A 21,763-nucleotide genomic window follows, 5' to 3' on the forward strand; every position below is an offset into this window, starting at 1 on the left:
GTGGTTCGGGGTGGAAATGTATAGCTGAGTATCATCAGCATACAGATGATATCCCACCCCAAAACCACGGATGATCTCGCCCAGCGGTTTCATATATGTGTTGAACAGGAGAGGCGAGAGTACCGATCCCTGTGGCACTCCACATGTGAGTGGCCTCCGGGTCGAACTCTGCTCCCCTGTCAACACACGTTGCGTCCGATCAGAGAGGTAGGAGCCAAACCACCGTAAGACGGTGCCCCTGACTCCCAGCCCCTCTAGCCGGTGCAACAGGATACCATGGTCGATGGTATCGAACGCCGCCGAGAGATCTAATAGGACCAGGATAGAGGAACAACCCCTATCTCTGGCCCTCCAGAGATCATCAACCAATGCGACCAAGGCCGTCTCTGTGCTGTGCCCGGGTCGGAAGCCGGACTGGCGCGGGTCTAGATAATCATTTTCCTCCAGGTGACGTGGGAACTGCTGTGCTACCACACTCTCTACAACCTTCGCTAAAAAAGGAAGGTTGGAGACTGGACGATAATTGACTAGGTCCGTTGGGTCCAGGGAAGGCTTCTTGAGCAGGGGCCTCACCACCGCCTCTTTCAAGGCGGCCGGTAGAGAACCCTCACCCAGCGAGGCGTTCACCAGGCCCAGGAGCCAGTCGCGCGTAACCTCCCAGGATGCCAGTACAAGCCAGGAGGGACACGGGTCCAATAAACATGTGGTAGGTCGCAGACGTCCACGCAACCTGTCCAAATCCTCGATGGTAACCGAGTCGAACTCCTCCCAAAGCGGTCCCTCAAGACTCGCAACGGGCGTCTCTACTGAATCACTGAAAGGGGTCCATCCCATCCGGATTTGAGCGACTTTATCCTGTAGATAATTCCCAAACTCCTCTGCTCTGCCCTGTAATGGGGCTTCCCGTGGTCTCTCAAACAAGAGGGAACGGGTCACCCGAAACAGGGCAGCAGGGCGGTTATCTGCAGACGCAATAAGAGCGGCACAATGTTGACGTTTGGCCGCTCTTAATGCCACAAGGTACGTCTTCAAATATGCTCGTACCTGTGCTCGGTCAAATTCGGAACGGGAGGATCTCCAACGACTCTCTAGGCGTCTCTTGTGGCGTTTCATCACCCTTAGCTCCTCGGTAAACCAAGGTGCCAGGGTGGTTCGTCGCCGCAAGAGAGGCCGCAAAGGCGCCACCCGGTCTAGGGCCCCGGTAGTCGCACTATTCCATGCGTCTACCAGGTCCTCCACTCGGGGGCGGGTCAGGTCCACAGTAGGTGGCCCAAGTTCCGTCTGGAACCTATCCGGTTCCATCAGGCGCTTGGGGCGGAACCATCTAATACCTTCCAGTTCCGCCTCCTCGCGGCGGGGGGTGGCACCAGGGAAGTCCAGCCGGAGAAGTGAGTGATCCGACCATGACAGGGGAATAGTGTCTAGATCCCCTATTCCCAGATCACTCGTCCACTGGCCAGAGACAAAAACAAGGTCCAGGGTGTGGCCTCCCTCGTGAGTAGGGCCCTGAATTAACTGGGTCAGGTCCATGGCTGTCATGGAAGCCATGAACTCCCGAACCCCCTCAGACGCTTCTCCCATCGACGGCAGATTAAAAGGTGGCGGCAGAATCCGATTGGTATCGGCTAACTCTGGGCGCCTTCATGGGGGGCCCTGCAGGTGAGTCCCTGACAAAGTCCAGGGGGCCTCAGCATCCCTTGAGATGAGTCTCTTGGAATTGGGTAGTGCCAGTCAGGCCAATGAAGGCCTCCCTGGCAGGCCGATGTCCTGGAGATAGCTTTGCTTGGCCTTCCCCACACCTACCCCATTCTCTGCCTCCCAGGCGACTCACTCTCCATCCACAACAACATGGGCTTCTCCACCTGGGAGAAGCGGCAACACCCCGGAGCGTTCAATTGCGCTGAGACGTACAAAGGTGCTTGGTGGTACAATAGCTGTCACTACGCCAATCTTAATGGGAGATACTTGCTGGGGGAACACAAAACCTTTGCCGATGGCATCAACTGGTATACAGGGAAAGGTTACCACTACTCCTACAAGCTCTCCGAAATGAAAATCCGGCCTGTGGCTTAGGTGACTCCTTCAACTGATGGGCCTTTCCTTCTGAGGTTTCCAAAGGGCATCTAGTCCTTCCCCTCTGCTTTTGATTTGCTATCTTGATAGAGAGCTTGCATTTTACAAAATTCACATGATTAAATGATCTTGCAGAATCGGGGTGGGTGGGCTTTCCCCTTTGCTCTCCTTCAGGTCCACTGGAGTTGGGCAGTCAACGAATGTTAAATAAATACCATAAATAAGCAAATAAAATTATGATCTTTAATCCAGCTGACGGTCTCTAAGTCTCCTTTATTCCAAGGGGATAAAATCTGCCAGCCTTTGGCAAAGGAAGGGCTCTGAGCACCCCAACACACCACCACAAAGGCTTGGCCCATCCCTCTTAGCCACAGCCTACAGAACCACATAAATCTCCCACCTTTCTACCAGTAAACACACGGGGAAAACCTGCATCTGTTTGCCCATCCTGTATCTCAGAATAAATAAAGTGCTGCTGTAACCTCAGAGAAACAATAGCAATTTCCCCTTTCCTCCCGTGGAAGAGGCAAAATCTGGCAAGACTGGTTCTATGGTTGTTCTACTGACTGATGGATTACTTTATAGATTAATGCATAAAACAGCTTTATTGGGAGAAGAATCTTGAGGTCTGAAGGTCAAATGTTCCAATTGGGCAGGCATTTTGCATTCTGGCTTCTGCCGAAATCAGTGGGCAGGATGGATTCAGTGCCCTTAAAGGTGCCAACCCATTTCGGTCCCTCTCAGTTATTTTCTTGCCATCTTAAGAAAAACAGGGGGATCTGCCTTTTGAACCACAGGAGAATAAAGCCAAAAAAAAGGGAGCAGTCCCTGAAAGGCTGCTTGGAGGGCCCTTAATTCTCCTCCCCTGGGACTTTTCCTGGGCACCTCCATGGAGCCGCTGGGCTGTGCATTAAGAAGGGGGAAGCCCCATGGGTCAGAGCTGCACCTCTTGTTCCTGGAGTCCCACTGGCCGAGGATTAGAGAAACAGGGTGTAGAAAGTTAGCACCGACCCCCCTCCTAGAAGGGTAAAATATTTTGAGGCATATTTTAAAAAGGCAGGATAAAGTATTTCCCCTAAAAGAGAAATAAAAAATCTTAAGGGAGACAGAAACTCAGAGCGTCAGCCCCCAGCCCTCAAAAGCAGATACTGAGCCGGGGCAGCTTTTAGAAATGCAGCTTTGGTAATCCATCACTTCCTGCAGCAAAGTCTGAACAAAGGCAGATTAGCCCTCACCCAAGATCCAAACTAGGATAAAGGCATTAAGCCACAATAAGAATTATTGCACCACCCTCCAAACTTCAAACAAACTTAGCTCAGACAAACACCTAGGATTTGTACTTTGCCTATAGAGCCAGCTATGACCCCTACTAACCCCTACATGTCCCCATGGCAGTCTGACAACAGCCAATAGAATACATGTTCTTGCACAGGAACAGGAAGCTCAAGTGCAAATCCCAAGAGAAGGTATACCCACCCCCCACTCTCAACTCCATGTGGTCAGCTGCATCAGAACCCATGTGCTTGGTGGTCCTGTCCATCATTAAACCATCTTTCCAATCATCCTCTAGCCTCCATTTTGTCTCCAGTGTTTTTCTCCCAGTTTGGAACTGAACTAGTTGACTATTTCATCCAACAGGGAGAAAACATCCAATTTTACACAATTCTTTCTACTCCCCCAGTGGCTTTTAGAAATGTTTGCTTATCCATGCTGTATCTTTACACATTGCGACACTTTGAGTTTATTTCATGAGTAGTTCACAACCCTGTGTAAGAAAACTCAGGCTTTGGGCCAGCAGCCTCTCCCTGACCTCAGATGGAGAAGGGCCTGACTTCTCAAACATAACATCCATGGCCAAATTCTCTAGTGGCTTTTTCCAGAAGAGCACAAAGGCTGAAAAAGGAAGCATCTCCTGGCTCTTTTCTCAATGGTTTTCAAGGATCTTGAAATCTTGGGTTGCAATTGGACCATTTCCATCATGGAATTCAAAGCACTGACCAACACTGGATAAAATACTTGAAAAAATAATCTGTATTCACATCTAGAAACAAATAAAGTTATAACTAGTAGCCAGCATGGCTTTGTTAAAAACAGATCATGGCAAACCAGTCTCATTTCATTCTTTAACAAAGTGGCTAAATTAGTAGACCAGCAAAAAGCTGGGCAAACAGTATACTTTGACCCCAGAAGGCATTTGACAAAGTAAACCACAACCTACTTCTTGGTAAGCTACAAAAACAATAACTGAAGGTTTTTAAGAAAATACTGGACAGCCAACTATCTGACATGATAGAAGGTCTCCTGCTTGAGCAGGAGGTTGGACTAGAAGGCCTCCAAGGTCCCTTCCAGCTCTATTTTGATTGATTGAACCTTCTCATTGCCTTGCTGCTTTTAATCCTTCAGTCATGTTGTTCATATTTCTACAAAATTAGGAAAGTTACACTCCGTGGCTATTTAGTTGGTTCACACTTTTCCCCAGATTTGAAGTCTGGCATAATTTTGGCCATTGGACCACTGATCCTTTGACTTTGGATTTGGATCCTTTGACTTTTTATTTGGATTGGAAATGTGGTTCTGCGGATAATCAGCAAGCAAGAAGAAAGGATCACCTGAGGACATCTCATGCTGTTGTCGCCCCATTGTTCCCCTTGCGGCTTTGCTTTGTAGCACATGGGGTGCCTCCCTCCAGAATGAAGAATTATCCATGTGTTTAACTAGCAGGTGTGTTCTTTGATCAACAAGGAAGCTGTTGCTTTGGTGGACCCACTGAAAGGGGAAAGGGACAAAAGCAGACAGCCTTCAGTCATGTTGTTCATATTTCTACAAAATCAGGAAAGTTACTCTGTGGTTATTTAGCTGGTTCACACTTTATCCCCAGATTTGAAGTCCAGCATAGTTTTGGCCATTGGACCACTGATCCTTTGACTTTGGATTGGAAATGTGGTTCTGCGGATAACCAACCAGCAGGAAGAGAGGATCATCACTAGAGGACATCTCATGTTGTACTAGCCCCATGTTTCCCCTTGCGGCTTTGCTTTGAAGCAGATGGGGTGCCTCCCTCTAGAACATGGGTCGTCAAACCTTTTGAACAGGGGGCCGATTCACGGTCCCTCAGATTGTTGGGGAGCTGGACCAATTCAATTTCAATTTCAATTTATTAGCGCTTATAGACCGCCCCCTCTCCCGAAAGGGACTCGGGGCGGTGTACAGTCCATGTCAAAGAACAAAATTAAAACAATTAAAATTACTAAATGGACAATATATATATACAAATATAAAATAGATGGATAAGAGGAGGATAAAAGATGTGCAGGACTGTATTGCTAATAAATAATTAAAATAAACAGACATTAAAATCCCAATACCCAATAAAATTAAGTCTACAGAATAATCCCCTTAAAAACCAGTAAAAATATAAATGCCAGGAGATAGGCGTTGAAATTATGCCAGGCCAGCCAGTCGGAACAGGTGAGTCTTTAGTTTCTGCCGGAAGGAGCGGAAGTCGGTGGTGGTTCTAATGTCGGGGGGGGAGGTCATTCCAGAGGGTTGGGCCCATCACAGAGAAGGCCCTACTCCTTGGCGTCGCCCGCTGGCATTGCCTAGCGGACGGCACCAGGAGAAGCCCCTCCCTGTGAGAGCGAATTGGCCGCTGGGATGTATGTGGGAGGACGCGATCCCGCAGGTAACTGGGCCCTATGCCATGGAGCGCTTTAAAGATGGTGGTCAAAACCTTGAAACGCACCCGAAAGACCACAGGCAGCCAGTGCAGCTCGCGCAGGAACGGTGTTACATGGGAGTACCTGGTACTCCCCATGACTGCCCGCGCGGCTGCGTTCTGGACTAGCTGCAGTCTTCGGGCGCGTCCCAAGGGAAGCCCCATGTAGAGAGCATTACAGTAGTCCAGGCGAGACGTCACCAGTGCATGAGTGACCGTGCGTAGGGCCTCTCGGTCCAGGAGGGGGCGCAATTGGCGCACCAGGCGAACCTGGTGGAACGCCCCCCTTGCCACGGCTGCCACATGGTCATCTATTGACAGCCGGGCATCTAGGAGGACGCCCAAATTGCGCGCCCGTTCCACAGGGGGCAGCTGTTCGCCCCCTATGGCCAGCGCTGGAATCAGCTGACTGAACCGAGGTGCCGGTAGCCACAGCCACTCAGTCTTGGAGGGGTTGAGTTTGAGTCTGTTGTCCCCCATCCAGACCCCGACGGCTTCCAAACACCGGGACATCACTTCGACAGCCTCACTGGGGTGGACCAGCAGGGTGGGCATGGCTAGATGGTCATGTGACTGGGGGGATGTGGCCAATTTAGCAGTCCAATTCTACCCTACTTTTTCTCTTTCTGTTTCAGACAAGAAAGGCGACCCAGGAGCAATTGGTAAGGACTGCACCCCCCACCCCACCAAGGGGAACAGAGGGAGGAGCTGCCTCAGATTGTGGCCTCAGGCAACCTCTCTATTCTCTGTAGCAAAAGGGAACCCTGGCTGAATTATGCAGCTCAGCCCCCCCCCAACAAACTCCCCGAAATCCATAAAGAGAGAACTTCACTCAAACCAATTGCAAGCATCGCCAACTGTGTCTCCTACAACATTGTCTAACCTCTAACCCCGTTATTAACCTCTGCTCAGCCACACACCCCATCACACCAACAATTCACAGGACTTCACCAGCAACATTTGACAACTAAACCTGGATCCAGATGAGACTATGATTTCTTAGGCCAGTGATGGCGAACCTATGGCACGCGTGCCACAGGTGGCACGCGGAGCCATTTGTCAGGGCACGTGAGGTGCTGCCCTGTCAGCTGGCCAGCGGGCACGCATGTGTTGGCCAGCTGAATTCACCCTATTTAAAGCCATTTTTCGCCCTCCCCAGGCTCCAGAGGCTTTATGGGAGCCTGGGGAGGGCAAAAACAGCCTCCCCCGCCCCCCGGGAGGCCCTCTGGAGGCTTCATGAGCTCTCTGAGACAAAACGGACAGATCCACCTGGATCCACCCCTCTCCCATTCCCAGGAAGGAACAACAAAGTAAAAGGAAAGACCAAAGCTAAGAACAAGCCATAAGATGTTACCAAGCTACTCCTCCCACCTGAATGGCAGCATCCTGATAGGGATCTATGGGGACCTGACATTGGCATAATTTTGACCATTGGACTAGCATGAGGTAAATCAAAACTATGCATTGTGCAATTGCCAACAGTTCCAAGATATCACTGGAATGCAGAGCCATCCCTCCTCCAAAGCCAGGGACCTTTACCCAAGCAATTTTTTAGAATCAAATTGGACATTAAAGATAACCAGGGCAGAAGGTGGGAGCATGGGAAAAGGTAATCATCAGCTTTGCGTATGACAATCCCAGATCCGGGTTTGCTTCTCCTCTAACCACTTGGCTTTAGTGGACCAGACGAGCTGCCAACAGCGAGTCTTGAGAGACCATTCTGGGAGGAGTTTGACTCTGTTGCCCCCGAGGATTTGGACAGGTTGCGTGGACGGCTGCGACCCACCACATGTTTAACGGACCCGTGCCCTTCCTGGCTGGTAGTGGCAGCCTGGGAGGTGACACGAGGCTGGCTCCTGGGCCTGGTGAACGCCTCATTGGGTGAGGGATACTTACCAACCACCTTGAAAGAGGCGGTGGTGAGACCCTTGCTCAAGAGACCTTCGCTCGACCCAATGGAGCTAGCTAATTATCGTCCAGTCTCCAACCTCCCCTTCTTGGCGAAGGTTGTTGAGAATGTGGTGGCGCAGCAATTTCCACGACACCTAGACGAATCCGACTATCTAGACCCACGCCAGTCCGGCTTCCGACCTGGGCACAGCACAGAGACAGCCTTGGTCGCGTTGGTTGATGATCTCTGGAGGGCCAGAGATAGGGGTTGTTCCTCTATCCTGGTCCTATTAGACCTCTCGGCGGCTTTTGATACCATCGACCATGGTATCCTATTGCGCCGGTTGGAGGGGATGGGAGTCGGAGGCACCGTTTTGCGGTGGTTCGGCTCCTACCTCTCCGACCGGAAGCAATGTGTGTTGACAGGGGGCAGAGGTCGTCCCTGAGGCCACTCACTTGTGGGGTGCCACAGGGGTCGGTCCTCTCGCCTCTCCTGTTCAACGCATATGTGAAGCCGCTGGGTGAGATCATCCATGGTTTTGGGGTTGAGTACCACCTGTACGCTGATGATACTCAGCTGTACATTTCAACCCCAAACCACCCCAACGAGGCTGTCGAAGTGATGTCCCGGTGTTTGGAAGCCGTCGGGGTCTGGATGGGGGACAACAGACTCAAACTCAACCCCTCCAAGACCGAGTGGCTGTGGGTATCGGCACCTCGGTTCAGCCAGCTGACTCCATCGCTGGCCATAGGGGGCGAACAACTGTCCCCCATGGAGCGGGCGCGCAATTTGGGCGTCCTCCTCGATGCCCGGCTGTCAATGGAGGACCATGTGGCAGCCGTGGCAAGGGGGGCGTTCCACCAGGTCCGCCTGGTGCGCCAATTGCGCCCCCTACTGGACCGGAGTGCCCTGCGCACGGTCACTCATGCGCTGGTGACGTCTCGCCTGGACTACTGCAATGCCCTCTACATGGGGCTTCCCTTGGGACGCATCCGGAGACTGCAGCTAGTTCAGAACGCAGCCGCGCGGGTTATTATGGGAAGTACACGTTACTCCCACGTAACACCTCTCCTGCGCGAGCTGCACTGGCTACCTGTGGCCTTTCGGGTGCGTTTCAAGGTATTGATCACCATCTTTAAAGTGCTCCATGGCATAGGACCTAGTTATCTGCAGGATCGCATCCTACCACACACATCCCTGCGACCTATCCGCTCACACAGGGAGGGGCTCCTCCTGGTGCCGTCTGCTAGGCAATGCCAGCGGGCGACACCTAGGAGTAGATCCTTCTCTGTGATGGGCCCAACCCTCTGGAATGACCTCCCCCCAGACATTCGAACTACCACCGACCTCCGTTCCTTCCGGCAAAAGTTAAAGACTCACCTATTTCAATCAGCTGGCCTGGCACTTTCTTAGTTTTACCTCCCGGGGATTTATTTTATTTTAATTGGGTTTGGGGTTTTAATTGGGATGTTTTTAGGATTAGAATATATTTATTTCTTAGTACAGCCTATCTCCCCCTCCAAATGTATCTTAAATGTATTTTATTATTATGACTGATTTTATTTGTATTGACTGTACACCGCCCCGAGTCCCTTTCTGGGAGAGGGGGCGGTCTAAAAATCTAAGAAATAAATAGTAAAGTCTACTTTCATTAACAATTGATTCGAGGGGCTTGTTTTTTTAACTGACCAAGTTGGCATGATTGACAGTGGCTTTCCTGGAAAGCAAATGCAGTAATCCTCCCTCGACAATGAAGAGTTATCCATGTGCTGTTTAATTAACAGAGGTGTGCTTTGATCAATAAGGAAGCAGCTGGTGGTATTTGACTCTTTCGCCAAAGTCCGCATTTAAAAGTGAAAGGGACAAAAGCAGACTGCCCAAATAAAAGCGGAAGATCCAGGGCAGGCTGCAGTCGGAGTCCAGCGGGCACCATGAGGAGAGCTGGAGAGCAAGTGGGTCCCCTCCTCCTGTTCTGCCTGATGATCACAATCCATCGAGGGGCACAGGAGTCCTCCTGTCCAAGTAAGTAAGAAGTTGGCTCTATGGAGCATGAGAAATGTAGCTTAGCTAAAAAAAAAAGCATTTTATTTTTGCTCCAAATGTTTTTCTTTCCTTTGCAGAATTTAAGGAGCTGGGCCTAGATGGCAACGATACAGTAGTCGTTGTGCGCCCCCCCTGGCAATCCAGGACCACAAGGGCCACGGGGCCCCCTGGCGTTCCAGGGGCCAAAGGGGGGTCTGTGGGCAGAGGGGGAAGTTGGCTTTTGAACTTGACCCCTTCCGAAAGAAATAGCCCATCTTGTCGCAAGGCAGAAGGAAAGTGCCATGAGTGAAGATTGAAAGGACTGGCAGGAGAGGGAAGGAAACTGTGTCTTCCGGGCACTCGGCCTGTAGAAACTCCCCCTCCCAAAGGGGGCATTTCCTTGGGTTAAGATGCCTGCTCTGGTGTAAGGAAGGGAACTGCCTGAAAATGGCTTATGAAGCCCCACAGAGTCCTGGGGAGAGAGCTTGGTACCCATTCTCCCCCAGCAGAGGATGTAACCTATGAGCTTCTGCCCACAAGGGGTTCAGCTGCTGGGTACCCCCGGTTGAGCCCAAGTCACCCTCCTAAAAAAAAGGAATTCTACCCTACTTTTTCTCTTTGTGTTCCAGGAGAGAAAGACGACTCAGGAGCAATTGGTAAGGACTGCTGACCCCCCCAAGGGGACCAGTGGGAGGGGCTGCCTTGGATCAGGGCCTCAGGCAGCTTTTCTATTCTCTGAAGCAAAAGGGGCCCCTGGCTGAATTGTGCAGCTCAGTCCCCCAACAAGCTCAGTGGGGCATGAAGTTAGGCTGAAAGGGACCCCCGAGAGGCAGCCTGGGGCACAGCAGGCATAGCTGAGTCTCCGTCCATCAGGTGCCCCCTCTCCTTCTCACCTCCCCCTGCCCTGGACAAAGCAGTTACATAGTGGCGGTGTGCAGGCTGCTGACCGACCCAGTGCCCACCCAGGCTCAGCCAGAGCGACGGGGCTGCCCCAGAGGGTCTCCCGGCCAGGAAGGGATGTCAGGAGAAAGTAGGGCCACTGAAGGCCAACTGCAGCCCACAACAGGGCGCGAAGGAGTGGCTGCCCAGCAGAGCCAAGAGAGTTCCCAGATAGGTGGGGTGGTGGGGAGGTTGTGCGGGGCTGGAGGCAGTGGGGAGGTGGGGGTTGAGTCCACCCTGGGTGCCTGCAAAGGGATGTGGCAGCTCCCCGGGGTAGGAGGTGGTCGGAGCCCCACCCGCCCTGTGGCCAGTTCGGACCCTGCTTGAAGGGACCCCTGCTTGAAGGTATGGGTCCCGAGGGTCTTCTGGCCACCAAGCCCACACAAAGCGCCCCAGCCTGGTTTTCTGCGGCATCTCGGGGGTGAATTGCCACTTCCTAACTTCAGAAGGGAGCCAGGCGAGGTGAGGTGAGGCGAGGCTGAGCCACGATGCTCCCGAAAAGGCTGCCTGTGGGCGAGCTCCTTGCCAAAGCCTCTAGTGGGAAGCAGTGGGTGGGGTTTCCCAGTGGGGAAGCCTCGATGCAGCTCTGGGACTGGTCAGTGAAGCCTCCCAAGGCCTTTCCTGGGAAAGTGGTGAGCGGGCGGGCGGCGGTGAGCAGTAAGTGGTGCAAGCCCCGGGCCGGCATCCCTGCCTCCTTCCTCCAAGAGCCAGCTTGGGGGACGGCCAGCCTCCCCCACTGCTGTGCCTTCACCTTCCACACAGAGCTTGTGCCGGCAGGGCGCCTCCCATTTCACAGCACTTTCCCCACTGCTGCGGCTCTTGGAGGAAGGAGGAAGTGATGCCGGCCCGGGGCTTGTTTCCCTTACCACTGGCTGCCCCTGGCCCTGTCGAACAGAGGCCAGGCCAGTCCCGGCTGCTCGCCTGCTCGCTCGCCACTTTCCTGGCTGGCTGCCCAGCTGACCAGGCGGGGCCCAGGCTGCAGCCGGTGGGGAGGTGGGGTATAGGATGCGGGAGGCTCCAGGCAGTTCCTCGGCTACTCTGGGCTGCAGTTGAACCCGCTGCCCTCTCCTGCCACTGCCTTGTCCTCCTGCTGCCACTCTCTCCAGCATGCGAAGCTTGCCGGGCTGCAATGGCAGCGGCTTCAGGAGACACTGCCTGGTGGGGAGGGGGGAACAAGGCTAGCACGAATGCTGCTTCTCTGTGTGTAGGCAGGAGGAGGCAGTGGTGTGGATGCACGTGGCGAAGGCGAGGCAGGGCAAGCGTTGGAGTGAGCCGGTTCAGGGATGTGGCCAGCCAGCCATCACTACTGGTTCAGTGACCCACACCCAATTACCATTACCGATTCTCCTGAACCGGTCCGAACCGGAAGCAACCCACCTCTGGGTTTCATCCTTAAAAGAAAAATTACTCCTCCATAACCATTTCTGGAGGGGTGAGCGATCCTGGGCACCCACCCAATATTAAGGGGAAGCCCCCATCCCCAACTTGCAACCCCGCACTGCAACCACTTGGTCCGTTCAACCGGCCGGATGCCTGCTGCCAACCGGCTGAAGCCACTGAGCTGGTCCCTCAGGACTGAGAGAGATGGAGGGCATTTTGCCAAAGACCTCAGTGAAAAGAGTGCCACTCCTTATGCCTTTGTGTCCTTCTGCCCAGGTGCCCAAAACTGTAAAGAGCTCTTGAAAAGAGGGACGATCCTGACCGGCTGGTACACTATCTACCCCCAGGGCTGCCAGCCCCTGAAGGTGCTGTGCGACATGGACACAGATGGAGGCGGATGGATTGTGAGTGCGGCGGAGGGTGGCTCTTTTCCATGTGCGGGCAAGGCATACAATGTTTCTGACTGCTGTGCCTTGGAGGGAGCCTTCCCTAGGGAAGGAGTTGTGCCCCACGGCAGACACACCCAGGATTGTAGCTTTGCTGCTTGCCAGGAATGGGATGAACCTGAAACTAAATCTTTCCTGAGGCCAGGATGGGGGGTTTGGAGGAGTCCCGGGAGGCCAGTTCTGGGAACCACTAAAATTTGGGAAGGAGGAAGATTTGGGGGCCTGCTGAGCTGGAAGGTTAAGGGTCCCGATTCTCCCCCACAGGTCTTCCAAAAGCGGTCGGATGGCTCGGTGGACTTTTTCCAGGACTGGGCTGCCTACAAGAAAGGATTTGGAAACCAGCAGACCGAATTCTGGCTGGGGAATGACAACCTTCACTGCTTGACCTCACTGGGTGAGGGGCTTTCCCTTGCAGACCTGAACCCTCCTGCTGCCAGGGGAGAGGGGTGCAGGGCCCTCATTGGGAAGAGCCTCAAGGGAACCCACAGCCTCCTCTGGGGATGGAGGAGGCAGCAGAGAAACATACCTGCAGAGCTATGAGTTTTGGTGAGTGGGCAGTGTGCTAACTGAACCAAACGGCTGTTTTCTTCCTCCTAGGAAAGAATGAATTGCGTGTCGACCTGACTGATTTTGACAACAAGCAGTCCTTCGCCCAATATGCATCCTTCCAGGTGGCGGCAGAATCCGACTGGTATCGGCTAACTCTGGGCGCCTTCACGGGGGGCTCTGCAGGTGAGTCCCTGATAAAGTCCAGGGGGATCAGCATCCTTCTCCATGAGCCTCTTGGAATTGGGCAGTGCCAGTCAGGCCAATGAAGGCCTCCCTGGAGATGCTCTGTGCTGGCCTTCCAGTCCCCCATCCCCCCTCTCTTCCTCCCAGGTGACTCCCTCTCCTACCACAACAACATGCCCTTCTCCACCCGAGAGAAGCAGCAGGACCCCAAAAAGAGCAATTGTGCTGAGATATACAAAGGTGCCTGGTGGTACAAGACCTGTCACTACTCCAACCTCAACGGGAAATACTTGCTGGGGAAACACAAGACCTTTGCCATTGGCATCAACTGGTATACAGGGAAAGGTTACCACTACTCCTACAAGCGCACCGAAATGAAAATCCGGCCTGTGGCTTAGGCGGCTCCTTCAGCTGATGGGTCCTTTCTTTCTGAGGGGTTCCAAAGGGCATCTAGTCCATCCCTTCTGCTTTTGATTTGGTAGCTTGATATTTTGCTAAGTCTACATGATTAAATGATCTTGCAGAGTTGGAGGAGAGGGGGCTTTCCCATTTCTCCCCCCTTCAGCTATAATGGAGTTGGGCAGCCAATGAATGTTAAATAAATAAATAAAAACGTGACCTTGCAACTAAGCTGACGGTCTCCAAGTCTCTTTTATTCCAAGGGGACAAAATCCGCCATCTTTTGGCAAAGGAAGGGCTCTGAGCACCCCCTCCAGGAAGGATTGGCATAGCCCAGGTGGTTGATCCAAGCACTCACCTGCTGAGGGTAACAAGGACAAGGAATTCTGGCTGGTGGGGTCCCATTGGTGGGTCTCCTCTGTCCTGGCTCCTGCCCTTTGGAACCCCCTGCTGAAGACCTACCTCTGTCAGATGGCATGGGGCACCAAAGGAGAGCATCTCCCTGGAGGTCCTTGGTGAATTAAGCGGCAATCCCATCGCCCCTCCCATGCATGCTGTTCCCTGCCTCCCTCCCCAATTTTCAACCACAATTGCATTTTGCTCAGTGGTGAAATTCACTTTTTTTTACTCCCAGTTCTGTGGGCGTGGCTTGGTGGGCGTGGCAGAGGAGGGATGCTGCAAAATCCCCATTCCCTCCCCACTCTGGAGCCAGCCAGAGGTGGCATTTGCCGGTTCTCCAAACTACTCAAAATTTCTGCTACCGGTTCTCCAGAACCTGTCAGAACCTGCTGGATTTCACCCCTGATTTTGCTCATGACATCCATTTTTATTCTTTTAGAAATCTTTCTCTGTTGGGATGTTAATGCCAAGGTGCCCAGAGTTACTTCCATATGGGATGGGTGGCAAATAAATGCAATTACTGGGTTTCCCCGAGAATAAGCCTGGGTCTTATTTTCTTTTGGCCTCCAAAATAAGTACCAGGGCTTATTCCTCTCACCAATGTACAGGAGCCCCACTTCTTCTGCTTGCTTGCAGTGGGCAGAAGGCTGTGCCTGTCAGAGGAAAATATTTCACCCTGAACTAGATGAGGTCTTAGACCGTGGCTTTTCCAAACAGCATTATCTTTAAGGTGCGAAGAAAGAAATAAAATCCCGGAAAACATATTCTAATTAAAAACAAGCTTTAATACAAAAATAAGAAATAAAGAAATAAAACAAATCTATCTAATTGTTACATTTTGGCAGAAGCAATTCTGTCTCCCAGTTTCCTGGCAGACGGACAAAGATCAAAAGGAAAGAGAAGTCTCTGGAATGTGTAATGAGCAGTACCATGTGCCAGTACCACCGCTGTGAAGCAGGGGAGGGTGGAGCTGCCCCATAGGCCCCGCACAGGCTTACCTGAGGGCCCTTGCAGCCTGGGCCAGCCATGCCGCAACACCTGCCTCAACTCATGGCAGCAGCTCTGGCAACTCCGTCCAGCAGGATCCTGCATGGCCCCTGGGCCACTTCTGCTTGCTCTTGTCCACAATGGAGCAGGAGAGAGTGATGCACCACTGCCATGGCCAGGAGGTGAGGTGGGAGTTGGACCTGCCCCATGGGCCCCACGCTGACTTACCTCAGGGCCCCTGCAGCCAGGCCACCCACGCCCTGACACTTGCCTTGCCTTGCACCAACATGCCACTCAGCCTTCTGTTCCATTGCGGCCACGAGCAAGCAGAAGTGGGCCTGCAGCCACATGGGCTCCAGCTGCACATGGCTATTGGTGCTGCCGCTATGAGGCAGGTGCCAGGGCACGGAGGGCCTGGTGGCAAGGGCTCTGAGGTAAGCTGGTGCAGGGTGCATGTGACCCCACAAGCAACTAAATGGAATGGATGGGAGGCCAGCTGCACAGGCTCTTAAGTAGGGCTTATTTTTTTGGGGGGGGGGGTAGGACTTATATTAAATGCACACATAGAAACATGCTAGTGCTTATTTTCAGGATAGGGACAGATGGAGAGAACTGCTCCCCCCAATAATGAGCTAAAAACAGGTTGTTTTTCTCTCCTTTGCAGGCCTCCCAAACCCTCTGCCCCTCCGTTTTGGTGAAGGTGCGGGGTTTCTGGAGGCCAAAAAGGCTGTGTTCAGTGTATAAGATGCACCCAGATTTTCACCCTCTTTTTTGGGCAAAAAAGGGTGAGTCCAAAAACTATGATACCCAGTGCAAGCACCATCAGGCCCTACAGACCCACGAAGAAAGTCTCGATGTAGTCCTGCAGTGCAGAAGAGAGATGCCTGGGGATAGAATCATTGCTGGCTCCATCTTCTCCCTCACAAGCTTCTCTGCCCCAAGGGAAGCCTTTCCCTCCTCTACCTCTTCATTCCCCTCCTTCAGTTCTCTCCATCTGTCCCCAACAGTTCAACCAGAGAGTTAGCTGGGGAACAAAACCCTGAGTCGTGGCATCCACCCATCCCAAAGGTCTCCTGTCACCCCTCTCCCCCAACCTCCCTGCTTGCCTCTAGGGAGGGAAACCAAGATGTTTGAGGCTTTGAAGAAGAGATTCGAGGACCCTGTTGTGTTTCTGGGGCTGAACATGTGAAAGGGAAGGAAACCCTTTCACTTCTTCTGGGCAGGTGGAAACTCTTGGAGAAAGAGTTTTGTTCCAGTCATGCACATGTACAGGTAGTCCTTGACTTACAAAAGTTCATTTAGGGACCATCTGAAGTTGCAACAGCACGGAAAAAGATGAGTTATGATGGTTTTCCAGAATGATGACCATTGCAGTATCCCCAAGGTCATGGAATCAAAATTCAGATGCTCGGCAATTGACAGAACACAACACAACACAACACTATTGGCCAAGCATAATTGGACACACAAGGAATTTGTCTCTGGTGCATAACAAACAGCAAAGTAATATAATCATAAGATATCAATAGGAGAAGGTAAGTAGAAAAGATAAGAAGGATAATAGTAATACAGGCCCACAACAAGGGTCAATGTCTGTTGTCAGGGTTCCAAATAGCATCCGAAAGTAAATCAGAGTCCGAGGCAAAGAATTGCTCAAAGTTCCCATTTATGAAGAGAGCCATGTTGGCACTTCTGGGAAAACCTGAATCTGAAAGCTTCCTGGTTTTCCCCACCGAGTTGAAAGTACAAGATCTTGCCCCCCAAACCCACAAGTCCATCCCATAGTCCAATCTCCCACTATCACGCTGGCAGTTCCACCCCTCCAGTTCCGGTCAGGTGCAGAAGTACAGAGACAAAGGATGACCTTGGCTTTCTAGAAATAATTTTGTTATGGCTACATAGTATATAACTTCGTACAATCCCCCCTCCCGTTTTCCCACAATAGAAAATGCATAGTAGGATAATAGACAGTGTGGCGGGCCAAAGATCCAACAGAAAAGATGGCTGCAGGACTGACATCCGTAGGCGTAAAATGGTGCTGTGGGAATTAGTTATTCAGTAGAGTGATGTCATGGGGGGGAGGATGTCCTTGTGTCTAGTTGTTTTGGCATGCAATGCCTCATTGCACTGTCCTGAGCGAAGACGTTTCTATCCAGGATGTGAGGGGTCTGTAGAGATTTTTACAGCCCTCTTTTTGACTCATGCGGTAGACAGGTCCCCCTAGGGAAGGCAGGTTGGTAGCAACTGTTTTTTCTGCAGTCGTAACTATCCGTTGAAGTTTGTGTCTGTCCTGTTTAGTTGCTGTGCCAAACCAGCTATAGAGTTACACTTATAGAGGTGCAAACAACAGACTCGATAATTTCTCTGTCGAACTGGATCAGCAGCTCTTCGGGCAGTTTGAGCTTTCTGAGTTGATGCAGGAAGAACATTCTCTGCTGCTGTTGTTGTTTTGATGACGTTTTTGATGTTAGGTGTCCATTTGAAGTCCAGGGACATTACAGAAACCAGAAACTTGAAGGTCTCTGTTATTGATGCTGTGTTGTCTAATATTGTAAGAGATGTTAGAATAGGAGCTCTCCTCCTAAAATCCACTTTCATCTCTACAGTTTTAAGCCTGTCCAGCTCCAAGATTGTTCGGGATGCACCACAGGGCCAGTTGTTCAACCTCCTGCTGGTGTGAAGTCTCATCACTGACTCAGATGACACCAATGGCTGTTGTATCATCTGCCAACTTCAGTTTTCAGCACAGTTTATGGTTTTCAGCCTCTCTATAAACAGCTACAACGTGAACCACGCAATGGCCACAGTGCCCCACCGGTGCTCTTGGTAGCAATAGGCATCTTTTAGACTTGAGTGTCAGTAGTCTACAATATTCTTGCCTCTAGTGCTATGATGGTGAACTTATGGCACACGTGCCACAGGTGGCACATGGAGCCATATCTACCTGCATGCGATCTGTCAGCTGCAGCATGCATGTGCACTCTGGCCGGCTGATTTTCAGCCTTCCTGAGGGCCAGGGGACGCCGTTTTCGCCCTCTCTAGGCTTCAGGGAAGCATCCGGAGCCTGGGGAGGGCAAAGAACAGTTACGAACTTCGGGTTGGCCAGTCGGGTCTATTTTTTGCCTCCCCAGACTCTGGACACTTTCCAGAAGCCTAGAGAGGGTGAAAATGGACTCCCTCACCCTCCTGGAGGAAATACCAAGCTCAGTTTGGAGGCGGGTAGTGCGGCATGGGGGTCTGTGTGTGGAGCATGGGGGGGGAGATTGTGTGCACATGAGGTGCACTTTGTTGCACATGCGCCCTCACATTTTTTGCACCCAACAACAAACTGGTTAGTCATGACTGCTCTAGTGAGACAGCGGACTTGCTGAGAGTATCTTGGCAGCTCCTGGCTTAGGTTAGCATGGTTAAAATCCCCTAAGACAGGGGTGTCCAAACTTGGCAACTTTAAGACTTGTGGACTTCAACTTCCAGAATTCCCCAGCCAGCTCTGCTGGCTGGGGAATTCTGGGAGTTGAAGTCCACAAGTCTTAAAGTTGCCAAGTTTGGACACCCCTGCCCTAAGACAATGAGGATGCAGTCTGCCCAGTCCATAGAATTTGGCCAGCTAGATTTGCAATGCATTGTTTATGCAAACTTGGGGTGTTACGTTCACCCCAACTGATATACCGTATTTTTCGGAGTACAAGACGCACCTTTTTTCCTCTAAAAAGGGGCTGAAAATCTGGGCGCTTCTTATACACCGAATACAGCATTTTTTGCCTCCCGAAGCCCTGCCCCCTTCACCAAAATGGCCGTGCATACCCTTATGGAGGCTTTCAGAGAGCTCCTGGGGGCTGGGGAGGGCAGAAATGAACAAAAAAACGGGCCGTTGTCCCCCCCCCCCCCCCAGCAGCACTCTATAAGCCTCCATAAGGCTATGCATGCATTTTTTGGACAAAAAAATGACCCATTTTTGCGGAAACCGGGCTGTTTTTTTGCTCTTTTTTACCCCCCCCCCCAGGAGCACTCTGCAAGTCCCCCAAAGGCTATTCATGCCTTTTATTTGAAAAACAATTGGGCCCGTTTTCACAAAAAATGGGACGTTTTGGGGAGGTTTGCAGAGTGCAAAACCTTTTTTTTTTCCTTTCGGAAAGCTGTTCAGTTAAAGTGGTTGATGAGTTTTAGGTGCTACAGGTTGTCAGCAATTTCCTTCTCCAGCACATGGATAAATACACCTGGAAACATCTACCTAGCTACCTACTCTCTCTCTCTTTCTCCCTACCTACTGTATTCATCTCTCTCTCTCTCTCTCTCTATATATATATATATATATATATATCCCTTTATCTACCTATATACCTACCTACCTCTCTCTCTCTCCCTACCTACCTACCGTATTTATATCTCTCTATTTCTCTCTATTTCTCTCTATTTCTCTCTCTCTCTCTCTCTCTCCCTCTCTCTCCTTTTATCTACCTACCTACCTACCTAATTACTCTCTCTCTCCCTACCTACCTATTGTATTTCTCTCTCTCTCTCTCTATTTCTCTCTCTCTATCCCTCTACCTATCTATCTACACTTCTCTCCCTCCCTCCCTCCTCTATTTCTCTCTTTCTCTTTCTCTCTCTCTCTTTCCCCCCTTATCTACCTACCTACCTGTTCTGACACACCCCCCCGCTCTGGTATACCAAGTCACTCCGACAGAAAGTCTCTTCCAGATGTTTATTGACATACAGGTTCAACCTTGGCAGCAATCCAGCCTGCCAAGGTCAAGATAGCACTCTGGGCAGCAATCCAGCTACAGCGACACCCCTTGGCAGCAATCCAGCTACCAAGCTCCAGATAACCACCTTAGCAGCACTCCTGCCTGCCAAGGTCCAGGGAACAGATTGGTAGCAATCCAGGTAAACCCTTTGGCAGCAATCCAGCCTGCCAAAGTACGACACAGATCTGAGTTTCTCCAACTCCAATGATCAGTTGATTCCTGCAAAGGGTGTGTCCACAAGCAGTCTCTTTATAGTCTGGAGAGGAGTCTAATATCAGCAGCTGAGAGCAATTACCTCCTGTAATTGCTCAATTGCTCCTTACGCCGGGTAGCACGGTGGTAACGAGCATCTAATAGCTCACTGCTGATGTCTGACTCACTGTCCTGTGACTCCTCCCCACTGCTCCAAGGCATGACATCAGGAGCCCCCTTCCTTTGGCTTTCACCACTGCTCCATGCCTCAGGCGCCTCCTGGTGGCCAACCAGCCTCTCTGCGCCCTGCTCAGAGTCGGAACCCTGTCCAGGGTCCTCCACATCCTCCTGAGCCGACTCAGAGGGACCCTCACTGTCGAGTCTGGTGGCAACTCCAACGGCTCCTGCTGGGCCACAACACCTACCTAACTACTCTCTCTCTCTCCCTACCTACCTACTCTATTTCTCTCTCATTTTCTCCCTCTCTGTCCCTCTATCTACCTACCTACTTTTTTAAAAAAATTGCATCTTCAATACCCGGGTGCGTCTTATACTCTGGTGCATCTTATACTCCGAAAAATACGGTAAATGAGGAGAAGTCTTACGGGGCATAAAAAGGTTTGCAATGAATGAATAGCATCTCTACGTCCACAACACAAACATCGTTTAGTGTAGCAACATTTCTACACTATCAGTTGTCAATATAAAAGCAGACACCCCTTCCTTTTTTTTAATATCCCCTCCATATTTATCCCTATCAACCCATTATTATCTATATTAATATCCCCTCCATATTAATTGACAGTCCCAGCATGACATGTGTTGTGTGATCACTTTTTGTGACCTTCTGACCAGCAAAGTCAAAGGCGAAACCAGGTTCACATACAAAACACTTTACCATCTTAATAATGGCAGTGATTCACTTAACAACTGTGGCAAGAGAGGTTGCAAAACGGGGCAAAACTTGCTTAACACATGTCTCACTTAGCAACAGAAATGTTGGGCTCAATTTGTGGTTGTAAGTCAAGCACTAACTGTACTAACATGAGTGAAAAAAGACGAAACTCCAGAGAACACCAATGGAAATTGCCTTCCAGGGCATTGTGTTATAAGGCAGGAATCACCAACCTTTCGGACCCCAGGGACTACGAAATTGACAATTTTTAATCCCATGGACCACTAATATGATCTGCCTAATGACCGGCTGGGTGGGTGTGGCAAGTTGGTCATGTGACTGGGTGGACATGACCAACTTGATGCCACTCACGTTGAGGGGCATCTCGCCGGCTTCTACTCCCCCCTACCTTTTGAATAGTTCGGAGAACCAGTAGCAGAAATTTTGAATAGTTCGGAGAACCATAGTGGAAATTTTGAATAGTTCAGAGAACCATAGTGGAAATTATGAATAGTTCAGAGAACCATAGTGGAAATTATGAATAGTTCAGAGAAACAGTAGCAGAAATTTTGAATAGTTCAGAGAACCAGTAGTGGAAATTTTGAATAGTTCAGAGAACCATAGTGGAAATTTTGAATAGTTCAGAGAAACAGTAGCAGAAATTTTGAATAGTTCAGAGAACCAGTAGTGGAAATTTTGAATAGTTCAGAGAACCAGTAGTGGAAATTTTGAATAGTTCAGAGAACCAGTAGTGGAAATTATGAATAGTTCAGAGAACCATAGTGGAAATTTTGAATAGTTCAGAGAACCATAGTGGAAATTATGAATAGTTCAGAGAACCATAGTGGAAATTTTGAATAGTTCAGAGAACCATAGTGGAAATTATGAATAGTTCAGAGAACCATAGTGGAAATTTTGAATAGTTCAGAGAACCAGTAGCAGAAA

The 21,763-nt window shown here is 50.9% G+C and overlaps 2 protein-coding genes across 2 annotated transcripts in view; both read left to right on the forward strand.

Moving 5' to 3' along the window:
• LOC309399555 (ficolin-2-like) overlaps window positions 1-21,763 on the forward strand; it is an 81,365-nt gene that overhangs the window by 14,226 nt on the left and 45,376 nt on the right. Inside the window, exons 6-7 of the mRNA XM_081967498.1 lie at window positions 1,599-1,659; window positions 6,424-6,450. Of these exons, the coding sequence (XP_081823624.1) occupies window positions 1,599-1,659; window positions 6,424-6,450 (88 nt within the window). The remainder of the gene's footprint in view (window positions 1-1,598; window positions 1,660-6,423; window positions 6,451-21,763) is intronic.
• Window positions 9,509-13,816, forward strand: LOC309399562 (ficolin-2-like). Its single transcript, XM_081967504.1, has 5 exons — window positions 9,509-10,357; window positions 12,297-12,424; window positions 12,731-12,860; window positions 13,064-13,198; window positions 13,346-13,816. The coding sequence occupies exons 1-5, from the start codon at window positions 10,156-10,158 to the stop codon at window positions 13,594-13,596; spliced, it is 846 nt and encodes a 281-aa protein (XP_081823630.1). The 5' UTR covers window positions 9,509-10,155; the 3' UTR covers window positions 13,597-13,816.

This window comes from Natrix helvetica, assembly GCF_964273705.1.
Source record: "Natrix helvetica genome assembly, chromosome: 15".
NCBI lineage: Eukaryota > Metazoa > Chordata > Lepidosauria > Squamata > Natricidae > Natrix > Natrix helvetica.

Excerpts from the sequence above, each read along its gene's own strand:
- LOC309399562 (XM_081967504.1), top strand. The coding sequence starts at position 10,156 with ATGAAGCCCCACAGAGTCCTGGGGAGAGAGCTTGGTACCCATTCTCCC. Across the intron at positions 10,358-12,296 it reads AGACGACTCAGGAGCAATTG|GTGCCCAAAACTGTAAAGAG; the intron begins GTAAGGACTGCT and ends CCTTCTGCCCAG. Across the intron at positions 12,425-12,730 it reads CAGATGGAGGCGGATGGATT|GTCTTCCAAAAGCGGTCGGA; the intron begins GTGAGTGCGGCG and ends TCTCCCCCACAG.